This window comes from Rhinolophus hipposideros, assembly GCF_964194185.1.
Source record: "Rhinolophus hipposideros genome assembly, chromosome: 10".
In the NCBI taxonomy this organism is placed as follows: domain Eukaryota; kingdom Metazoa; phylum Chordata; class Mammalia; order Chiroptera; family Rhinolophidae; genus Rhinolophus; species Rhinolophus hipposideros.
The window spans coordinates 12,798,115-12,810,242 of NC_138056.1; the positions used below are offsets into that span (position 1 = coordinate 12,798,115).

At 41.9% G+C, this 12,128-nt stretch overlaps 1 protein-coding gene across 5 annotated transcripts in view; it reads left to right on the top strand.

The window, feature by feature from the left end:
• AGBL2 (AGBL carboxypeptidase 2) overlaps positions 1-4,567 on the top strand; it is a 40,001-nt gene extending 35,434 nt beyond the window's left edge. For all 5 annotated transcript variants that reach the window (XM_081064246.1, XM_081064244.1, XM_081064248.1 and 2 more), the window contains 2 exons: positions 1,656-1,739; positions 3,820-4,567. In XM_081064246.1, coding sequence (XP_080920372.1) covers positions 1,656-1,739; positions 3,820-3,993 — 258 coding nt within the window. In that variant the 3' untranslated portion in view covers positions 3,994-4,567. The remainder of the gene's footprint in view (positions 1-1,655; positions 1,740-3,819) is intronic.
• The last annotated feature ends 7,561 nt before the right edge of the window (positions 4,568-12,128 follow it).

A 12,128-nucleotide genomic window follows, 5' to 3' on the forward strand; every position in this document is an offset into this window, starting at 1 on the left:
CTACCATCTCTTATTTCCCCCAGCTGCCAGCCCCTGGCAACCACCCTTCTACTCTCTGTTTCTATGAGTCTGAGTTTTTTAGGTTCTACATATAAGTGATACCATGCAGTATTTGTCTTATTTCACTTAGCATAATGCCCTCCAAGTTCATCCATTTTGTTCGCACATCCAAAAATAGAAGGATGCCCTTCTTTTTTAAGGTTAAATAACATACTGTTTGCAAATATTTTCTCCCATTCCATTGGTTGCCTTTTCTTTTTGCTGATGATTTCCTTTGTGTGGAAGCTTTTTGGTTTGACATAGTCTCACATGTTTATTTTTTATTTTGTTCTTTGCTTTTGATGTCAAATCCAAAAAAATCATTATCAAGGAACTTACTTCCTGTGTTTTCTTCTGAGAATTTTATGGTTTACGTCTTAAATTTAAGTTTTTAATCCATTTTGAGTTGAATTTTTTTGTATGGTATAAGATAGGTGTACATTTTCATTCTTTTGCATGTGGATATCTAGTTTCCCAACACCATTTATTGAAGAAACTGTCTTTTCCCCATTGTATATTCTTGGCTCTTTTGTCAAAAATTAATTGACTATGTATGCATGAGTTTATTTCTGGCTTCCATATTCTGTTCCATCTTTGATTCTCTGATTTTCTAATTAGCATGTCTCACCCACAGGGTGAAGGACGCAATAGTCCTTTATGTCACCCTTTACCTGTCAGTGCCACTGCGAGCAGAGGAATATTAAAATTGGAGGGGACACTGACGCTGCTTTGGAGCAGACATCACTGAAGTCTGACATCAAATATTGATGATTTGTGATTTTTATACCCAGAATGGAAGACCAGCCTGATTTTACCATCCATCCATTCATCTAGTCAACAAATTGTGTTGTATAACCACTACATGCCAGGACCTCTCCTGGAGGCTGGGAATGCCACATTGAACAAAACAGTCCCTGCTTCAGGGGCCTTAGAATCTACTGGGGATTTTAACAATTGAACAGGAGTTCATAACAGTGGGGTGCAGTGGGAACACAGAGGAGAGGCACCTAACCAACGTTTAGTACTTTGGCGTTTTATGGCTATGAACTCGTTGATTCTTTCATGTATAAAAATAGGTTTTGGTACAACAGTAGCTAATTCTTAGTGGATAGGGTGTGAGATGGGCCCACCTCACTCAGAATGCCACCTGTGCTTACCAATGATATGACAAGGTCCCACTGTGCTACACTGAGGAACCCCCACAGAACACAGTGGTATGGAGGGCCATTTAGTGTCTAGTGTAATCGTGGCCAAGGCACAAGCTTTGCAGTCTTGTAGAGTTCAGATCCCAGCCCCACTATGTAAATTACTATGAGTTACTTAACCACCCTGGAACTCAGTTTCTGCATCTAAAATATTGGGGTAATAACATCTATATCATAAGGTTGTTGGAAAGTGTGTATAAAGTGCCTGACATATGGTAGGCATTCAGTAAATATTAGTTTCCTTCTTTTCTTTGAATTACTATTTGAGTTCTGTCTCTCTTTTTGTGTTAGAATATCATAATGAATCAACATGCATGAATTAAAAAACACTCAAATAATGTATATTGTATATAATCACATTTGTCCAAGTGGAAATTTTAGTAAGGATGTTTTTATTTATTTTGGTCATAGTTAAATGGAAGAGACAAAGGCACCTCCCTGGACCCACCAAAAATGACCACCTCAATTCTGACTAAGAATAAAGAGAGAATGCAGGTATTTCACCTAATATATATACACATATACATACATACTTATAAGGTCTGGCAATTAAGTTCGCGAACTCACCCTAGAAAAGTGCTACATACCTCACTGCTGAATATCACTACGGTCACCTTAAAAGTACTCTCCTTGGGAAGCTATGCACCGATGCCAGCGCCTAGTTTACCTTTCAAAGCAATTGCGGAACTCTTTTTCTGGATTGGCCAGCAGAGCTCTCATCGTGTTACCTTTGATGTCCTGAATGTCATCAGAAATGTCTCCCTTTCAATATTTCTTTTATCTTTGGGTAAAAAAAGAAGTCACTGGGGGCCAGATCAGGTGAGTAGGGAGGGTGTTCCAATACAGTTATTTGTTTACTGGCTAAAAACTCCCTCCCAGACAGTGCCCTGTGAGCTGGTGCATTGTCGTGATGCAAGAGCCAGGAATTGCTGGCAAAAAGTTCAGGTCGTCTAACTTTTTCACGCAGCCTTTTCAGCACTTCCAAGTAGTAAACTTGGTTAACTGTTTGTCCAGTTGGTACAAATTCATAATGAATAATCCCTCTGATATCAAAAAAACAGGTTCGTGAACTTAATTGTCAGATCTCATTGTTAGTGATTTATGTTGTTTTGAAATGTATTATGTGATTTGGAGGAGTGGTGACCCACAGGCCACAGTTTCACCTTCTCAGATTGGTTTGGCTTAGGTGAACATCCAAGGTAATTTGCACCCTCAGGCTACAAACCACCCGACCACCCTGGGGCACAGCCCACAAGATACCGTAGGACCGAGGAAGCCCACCCAGAGATAAAAACTTGCCATGGAGAATTTAGTTTTATTTCAACAAACATTTGTTAGGCAGCTGTTATTTTGTAACTCCAAGGCAACATTTCAGGTGATACAGTGATAGTGAATAACGCAGCAGTTCTCAGCCCTCGGAGATGTCAACAACAAACGGGGTGCCCCCGCAGCAGTGAGGTGTGCCTCACCCCAGTGTTACCCATGATCGTTCAGTACCCAGGTTTGGGAATGATTGGAGTTTTGAAAAGAATAAGTTAGAATGCATGTACATTTATCCCTGTGTCATCACTCTTATCACTCTTGCTCATTTGCAGTTGCATATCGTGTCCTGAAAGGGAGGAAAAAGAGGGAGAAATAGCCAGGAAGCTGTTGTTTCACACAGCCCTGGTCACGTGGGTGGGAGGGTGCTGCCCACGTGTATCCAGGTAAAGACTGAAAACTGCTGGCTTAATGTAGGTGCACTAAGTACGGAATGCACGGTTCTCCCAAAGTGAGGTCCCCGCTGCCTTCATAAATCTGTTGCTTGGGAATGCTCAGGTTGATGTTCTCATTTACCCATCATCATCTTCCAGAGGACCTACGAGGTGCGGGGCCCTTTTCATCTCTCCCTTAAAGCAGTGATCCTATGTGAGGGGTGACAGGATAGTCCAACCACACTGGTAAAACAGAAGCTGAAGAGCAATGAAAAGAGAGGTTTAAAGAAAGTCAAACCAAAGAGAGTTTGACTGATAAGTGATGTCCTTTTTCCTCATTCATCATTCATTGCAAGACGTCTATGGGTGGCCAAAACCATATCCCTAACTGACACATGCTAGTTAGAGTGTAACATGTAACCAGGGATTCAGTTAAATCCAGTGTGCTGGATAAATGCCATCCAAACCCTTACCTTTACTGCATTTTTCTTTAAATTCCTGGTGTAATATTTCTCCAACAAAGATGTAGGCATTTAACTTCCATGGCATGTTGGATAAGGAGAGTTAGAAAAAAATGGGCCAGTCTCCCACCTTGATTGATCAAGTTTTTCTCTTTTGTGTAATGTTTCTAGACAGCTTATAAAATGCAGTCCCTGGACTGCTCAGGGCAGTTCACATATTACCCATGGGACGTTGGCTATCTGCGGGACTCAGGCAAACGCTTGATTCTCCTCTGCCTGGTCACAACATCAGCTACTTAGGTATTTGGGCAAAATGCAACTACTTTTCACTAATTCCTTGTAAAACCAACCCAAACCCTTATTACAACTTTAGAAATTGCAGCATAAAGTAAGTTCAACTTTTATATCTTGTTTGCACAGAGAAAGAAGCCAAGATTTACAGTGTCATGCTCTCCAAAGAGAAGCACAAATACCAGCCAGGAGCCAGCTCCAGATATGAAGCCAAACTGGTCCAGGAACACATTTCCTGCCACACAGAGAAGCGGCGCCAACGTGGTGTCGTACCCCTCCTTGCACATATACACATACCCGTAGGGTGCCTGGGCCACCCCACACAGACGCTTCTTTGACATGTCTTGAGTTACATACATTTTATGACAAGGGGAGTAGTGTGACTGGGGACTACGATCGTGGTGGTAAACTCTTGTGCGTTCATCATGCGCTGACATTACACTACGTGCTCACTCTGTGCATGCCTTCAAGATGCACACTTCACGGATTGTTTTTTCACAAAATGAAATTTTATTATGATGTATAGAAAAGCTTTCTTTATCAGAAATTGAAGTGTGTGCTTATGGCACTACAGCACAGATATACCTCATTTTAACCAATAGATACTCTCTCTAAAATTACGTGCAAATCCACTTTAAAATATCAAAGTCTGTTTGAAATATATTCTGGCAGTGTGCGCTATGTTCAAAATGTCTGTGCCAGAGCTCTTAAGTGATGAATGATCTGTCAGACTGTGGTGTATCAGGTCTTCTCAGGGTGAGGTGTTCCCACATACGCAAAATACTTCATTTGTTACCCGGAAGTTAATGTTGCGTATATTATATTCAACAAAGTTATGTAAGTTTTTTAACCCATTGATTAAAATTCTTTCTAACCAGTTGTTTCCTTTGATTGGTTAACTGCATAATCTATGTGAACAGATGTGCTGTTCCTCACAAGCGCTGTCTGCCTTCTGCAGCAGTCACAGCAATGTGCTAGAGTCCAGTTAGAGAAGGATCACTCCAGTTCATAGCAGGCCTCCTATTTTGGCTTTACCTTTTTATCCCATTGGATTGAAGGTTTCCTAGTATATTTTTCATTATCACCTTTAAACCCTTTCAGCCACCCCACTATCTGGGTGACTGGTGATTAGAACCCCATGGCAACACAGCTTTTATTACAATTCCAGTGTCTGTGTCTTTTATTTTTTAATTGCTAGTTTATTTTGAGAACAGTTTTACAGAGAAATTGAGCACATAGTGCAGAGTTCCCGTATACTGCCCTGTCCCCCAAGCACCCCTCACACACATTGTCTTTTTAAGGGGAATATCTGCCCATGCTCTTTACACAGGAAGTTGCAGATGGCCTTCCCTCATTTCACATGTGACTCACACCCTAAAACCATTCATCTGCATTTTAAGTATCCAGAAAGTACCCTGCCAAAACTCCACTTTTTGTCCCTAAAAGGGTATCTTTATTTTTTTAAGTGTATTTCTACCCCAGCTTTTTTTTTTTTAAGGGTCTTGATTCATATCGCCAACTGCTTTTTTTCCTTTTTTCTTTTCTTTTTTTCTTTTTCTCTCTTTTTTTTTTTTTAAGGAGGGTGCAGCTCCCAGTGGCCTATGCAGGGATCAAACCGGCAGCTTTGGTATTATTAGCACCACGCTGTAACCAACAGAGCTAACCTGCCACCCCTAAAAAGGTATCTTTAAAGGACAAGTCCCAAAACAGTTACACACTGCTGAGGAAAAACCTTGTTTGAAAGTTGTTCAAAAATACTTGTTTTTGCTCCAAATGATTTTGGAGAAGATTTATAAAAAGCATCCCAGTATGGTGACATTGTTGGAATCAAAAGTCAGAATACTGGATCAGATTTTTTTAAAGTGCTTCTTGAGAGTAAAGAGCTTCTGAGAGATGTGGTGGGGGTGCTAAGACACTGAAGGGGCAAAAGGAGAGAATCCTATGCAGTCCAGACATAGCCTCCACATCCACTAATTGCCAAAAAGCCATGACAGTTCGGTTTTTTGAGCCTGCTCAGCACACAGTCAGTCCTGTAAGGGAGTAGCTGTGTGTTTTCTTCAGAAAAGAGAGGGAGGTTTTCCTGCTCAGATTAGGAAGTGCCCACAGGGAATTTATATGCTGTGGCATCTCGAAGCCAAGGTGCCTATCTTTGCTCGTTTGGCTTTTGGTAGAAGGCTGCAAGAGGTGACTCTGGCTAGAGAATTTAAAATGGCAAACCAAGGTAATTCATTCTAACTGAACATGATAAATCTCATGCTGCAGGAGAAACAATCTGAAGCATCTTGACCACTACAAGTGAACTGTGAGAATGGCACCTGGGGAAAGTAGAAAAATAGCATTTTCGTCATGTCAGAAGACAAGATCAACTTGACATTCTGCAGTTGTCAACAAAAGTTAGGGATGTAGGGGAGGGATAATGAGTGTATTTTAGTACTTTGGGTTTTTTGGGGGGAGTTGTTTTCTTTTTTAAAAATTTTTATTGGGGAATATTGGGGAACAGTGTGTTCCTCCAGGACCCATGAGCTCCAAGTCGTCGTCCTTCAATCTAGTTGTGGAGGGTGTTTTCAATCTTTAGTTGCAGGGGGCACAGCCCACCCTCCCATGTGGGAAATGAACTGGCAACCTTGTTGAGAGCTCACGTTCTAACCAACTGAACCATGCGGCCGCTCCAGGTTTGTTTTATTTTTTAATAAACTAAATGCATACTCACTGATAGTACTTTTTTGAGATTCAAAATTTCAGGTGTACACATTTTCTTTAGAAGCCATACTTTTTGGACCATGGGGTCATAACTGCGGTCCTATTACCATCTGCTGACAGCATACCCCTTTCTGTTTTTGGAGAAGTGACAACACCTCTTGAAAGTGGTACAAATGAATCTAAGGTAAAAAGATGACAGTAAGTATTACTCTAAAGAAGTTTTTGATGGAACATTAAACAGGAAATCTGTATAGACGTAGAGGCCTTCTTGAAAACAAAAGTTCTAGATGTTTTTTCACTTGTCATTAAAAACATGCAAGAATTTTGGAGATCTGTTGGTACCTGGCTGTGGGGACAGAGCCCCAGAGAGCAGTTTCCAGGCTCTCGGCCTCACGTGGAAAGGTGCTGGCTCAGGTAGTAAATGGCCATCAACTGTGATTGCATGGCCATCGGCTGTGGCTAGTTGGCCGTCAGCTGTAACCAGTGAGCTATTGGCCTCTAATATAACTGCTGTGACTACACTAGCAGAAAATGGGAGCTAGCAAGAAGATGGTGGCTGAGCTGGCAAGAGCGGATTGCAGCTAGCATGGCGGAGTGTGGGTTACAGATTGCAGAGAAGTGGACAGCAGGTTGCAGATAGTGTGGCTCCTGTTTCCTGTGTCTCCAACCCAGCCTCCAGCGAGAATATAGTAGTATGACTCCCCTACCTATGGCTCCGTGGGTGTTCCTTTTTGGCCTCACCATGTCCTGTGTTCTTATGTGGGGAGTGGGACCAGAGACCCCGCAGGCCGCCCCGCACGACACTGGCCACTATGAAACTATCGTTGATTACTGGTTTAGTTATGTTGTCACCAAATTTGATCCCAGCTATTAGCGAAAATACCACACACACACAAAATGCTCTGCAGAAATAGAACTGCTAACGTCTGGTTTTCCAGGTTGTTCTCAGACGAGTTCTGGTTTAATTAGCTAGAATAGCACAGATGTTTCCAAAGCACAGACACTTGGCAGCTTCTGCACGACGACTTTGAAGCTACAAAGCCTATTCTGTCCTTTAAACTACAAAGACTGGCCGTAGGGCATGGCTAGGTTTAGTTGAACTACCTTCCACCAGTGACATGTCTGTCCACTTCTTAGAGGAATACTCCCGGGGAGGATAAGCTCATCACTATTCAGGCTTGCTGAGGTCCAACATCTTTCTCTCGGAATATATTTTCCCCTTGAAATAGGTTCCACCTTGGCTCTGGGCAGCTGAATCATGTGGTACGTGAGAAACAAGCTTCCTGGTGAAATCAGGCTCCAAAAGGCATTGTTTTAATAAGTATGTTAACAGACAAACTCTAGTGACAAAGTAAATGCCACATGTCTAGAGTAATGCTTGATTAATAAGGGTCAAAAGAAATGAAGATCCCTAAGAATGTGGAAAAAAATAATGCTACTCGAAAATTCTGATTCCCTGCCAACACTCCTACCCTAAGATAGGGGTGATTTCCACAGATTCCTCCATCAAAAAAGAATCCTGAGCAGTAACGGACTTAGGAACTATGGAGAACGCAATGATGTGTGAGACTCCATTCCTGCCCCTGTGCGTGAAACTCAAGTGGAGAACAAAGACTAGTGTACAGGAACAAACCGGTCAGGAAGACATTCTGCTAGCTTCAGACTGCTGCAGTGGGTAAGGAGAGACACCAACCTGGAATTTTAAACACCTAGGTTTGTATCCCACCAGGCCGCAGGGATGGTGCTAGGGCGGGGATGGGGGGGGGCAGTTGATTAATGGCTCTGGACCTTCATTTCCCGACCTCAAAAGTGAGTGACTGTCCAGGTGAAATGATCTCTAAGGTCCCTTTATTTTTATGAAATCACGTTTATTTGAATAATTCTCTCAGCTATTGATCATACATTGCAATCTTGAGCCTAAAACAGCTTCTTGCTTCAGCCTGGGCCAGTTAGGTCTTCTCTCACTCAGTCTCTAGTCCTTAGGGAAACAATGACAATTCGGCTGCTCTAAGTACAGCCCCTCCCATCTTGCCTCCAACCCAGTTTGATACAAGCCATCTCTCCCCATAGTCTCCTGCGCTGGCTAGTCCTAGACTGTTGGATTAAGTGACCAAAAATCACTTCAGCTCAAGCTCCAGTCACTCTCTGCTTGATTTCATTTCCTTCACCCTTTAGCCCAGACTCCAGGGTGCCTTACGTCAGCCACTGTCTTGCCAGCACTCCAAAGCCCTCACCCTCTATCCTTCTGCCACATCCACCTGGTAGTTCCCCAACTTTGGATCCATCCAGCCATCCCAACCATCTGTTTACTCTCCTCCTACTCCCAGGCTGCCAAGATGGCTGCAGGAAAACATGCCATCAAGTGGACCAGGGCCACCACTCCTGTATCTCCTCCAGGCTCAGACATTTATCCTCTGCTTCTGAACCTGAAGTTCCCCCACCCTTCATACCTTCTCCATTTCTTCAAGTCCGCTGCTCCCTCTCTGCTACCTCCCAGCAAACCACCTTGCTAGGAGGTGGTGGTTAAAAATCTGGGTTCTGGTGGGGTGGGGATGGGGGATAGAGAGAAAACCACACAGGAATTCTGGACTCTCTTTAGTAGGTTTGTTTCTGTATTGGTATTGGCAAGATGATTCTGAAACTATTTTAGATGTATTATGTGATTGAGCAAATCAATACATGTGTTGATGTTAAGAGCCAGGGTTCTCACTCTGGAAGAAGAAACATGCAAATATTTAATGGAGGGAAATAAGGGAAAAAAACCTGTGAAAATGGATTGGAATTGGAGATACCAGTGTGAACTCAATTTCTAAAATATGCATATGTATGTATATTCATATGTGTATATACATATATGTAAGTATATTCAGCTCTGTCTGCTAAATGGGCCTGAAACCAAATATACCCCATTAGCAATAAGCACATTTTGCATTGAGATCTTGTTCTCTAATGCCATTCCCCACTAAAAGGAATCAGGGTTCATTAGAGAAATGCCTGCTTCCAAGGTAGGGCACTGTAGCTATGAGATGAGGAGCTTGGCTATTTTGTCATGCCAAAACATAAGAAAGTACTTTTTTTAAAAAAAGGCATGTCACAAGACAAAGGAGCCAGCTTAGATATTTTGGATATTTGGGGTGAAATAAAATACATTATTCAAGTTAATTTTACATGGTTTTTTTTTCTTTTTTAATGTAGCTACTAAAAATATTGAGATTATATATGGGGCTGGCATTATATTTCTATTGGACATCACTGTTCTAGAATGTTCATCTCACAATGAATGATGGCCTCTTGTCTTCTGCAACATCGCTTACCTCGGCTCCCTGAATGCACGCTGGGCTCTGGCCTTCTCCCTGTACATACACTGCCTGGGTGATCTCCTCCCACCCTTGGTGCCTGTACTCCGTGATGACATGGGGTCTGGCCTCTCCCACAGCCCAGACCACTAGGTCCAACGGTCTCCCCTCCGTCTTCCTTCCCTCTGTACCTCAAAGGCAACATGCCCCAAATGGAATTACTTCATTTTATTTTCCTTACACCAGAGCCTCCCTCTGTATCCTGTCTCAGTAAACAGTATCGCCATTATTACATTACCATGTCTGTAACCTCAGCACTGCTAGTTGCCCTCCCCTATATCTCCACGTCCAGTCAGAGATCACGTTCTATGGACTCTGCCCCCTTCGTAAATCCATAAACTTCTCTCCACCCCCTTAGTTCAGGTTATCATTGTTCTAAACTATTAAATCTGGTCTTTAGCCTCCAGTCTCATGGGTCCTGAACTTTCTTTGACAGAGCAGCCAACGTGAGCTGATTACAAGGCAAGTCTGATCATGTTGGTCCTTTTGCAGGTTCCTCTCTCCTGCGGGACAGTCCATCTCTGTCTGATACGGCCCCGCTGCCCCCTCAGCCTCCAACTCTGAATTCCCTATGAATCTGGAACATTGACCGCCTCTCTCTGATCCCTCCACACTCCCTTCCATTACTTCCATTACTCTTTCAAGACTCAGTGAAGAGTCAATTATACCGCAATTAAAAAATAAACAAATAAACAAATAAAAAATCTCAGCTTAAATGTAGCCCACTATTTGAAACTAGCGTTGATGCTGTTTTGCAGGCAGAACTCACCAATCCTTCCTTTGTGTCCTACAGACATCTACCTCAGCTCCTGAAACATGTTAGTACACAATTTGTTTACTTGTCTGCCTTTCCTAATTAGAGTGATTTCGACTCTGGCCCACAGGAGGGGGAAAAAAACTCAAGCAAAATGCAGTTACTGCTTTACATAAACAAGTAGTCCAGATATAGGGCAACTCCAGGACTTGTTAATTTATTCAGCAGCTCACTGGCGTCATCAAAGATCCAGGCCTTATCGTCTTCCGGTTCTGCCACCTTCAGCGCCAGCTTTGTCCAACTTTGCTGGCTGTATGGCTGCGGCAGATCCAGGCAAACCACCAGACCCAACAATGCCCAGTGAAAGAGAACAACTGCCTCTGTGTGTCTTTTTTATTTTTCAGAACCTTTTTATTTTGGTAATTTTTGATTTACAGAAAAGTTGCAAAATAGAGTTCCCATGTACCCTTAAATAGTTTCAGTTTCTCTTAATGTTATCACTTTACATGACGATGGCACATTTATCAAAACCAAGAAAACATTGCTACATTACTATTAACTAAACTCTGGACTTTATTTGGATTTCACCAGTGTTTCCCTTAATGTCCTTTGTCTCTTCCAGGATCCAATCCAGAACTTACATTTCATTGTTATGTCTCCTTAGTCTCTTCCCAGTCTTTATTTTCCGTAACTGATAGCTTTGAGAAGTACTGGTTAGATACTTTGTAGAACGGTCCTCAAATTGTGTTTGTCTGATGTTTTCTCACGATTTGACTGGGGTTGTAGGTTTTTGGAAGGATTACTACAGAGAAGTGCCCTTCTCATCACATTAATTAGGGGCACTTGCTGTCCACATGACATCACTGGTGATTATGTGTCTCTTTGTAATGCCAGGAAAACCTTCCCAGAAGCCCTACAGAGGATTTCTGTTTATGCCACATTGGCCAGAATCCATCGGCTTTGATATGAAAGTAATTATAAGCATCGTAGAATGAGTTGACATTTCTTCCCTCTATTTTCTGAAAGAATTTTGCAAGATTGATATATATATATTTTTTCTGTTCGATAGAACTTAGAAGTAAAACTATTTGGGCCAGGGTTTTTCTTTGTAGAAAGATTTTAAATTACTAATTCAATTTATTTTCTTATTATCAATCACTTCTCGGCCTTTTGGCTAAGATCAAGTGTAGTATTTTCTTATTATCATCTAATCAGTTTTTCAGTGTCTCCTTGAATCAATTTTGATAATTTGTATCTTTTTAGTAATGTGTCTATTTCACCTAAATTTTATAATTTGTTGGCATAAAGTTGTTCTTAATATTGCTTTCTAACCCTTTTTCATTTCTGCAGGGTCTATGTTGATGTCTCGTATTACACTCCTAATTTTGGTCCTCTGTCTGTTCTTTCTTTTTTTTATGGTCAGTCCAGCTAAAGATTTGTGTTGTCACAAGCCCAGGAATCATCTACTGCTGAAGCCACATCGATGCAGAGATCTTCACTTGCACAGTTACTGGAGCTCTTCAGTATCCATATTTTGTCAGTGTTGGAAACTTAAGCCTGGAGAGGGGCATGAACCCAACATTTAGTGAAAACCATAAAGCAAATAAGAACAGCACTTCTGGGTTTCT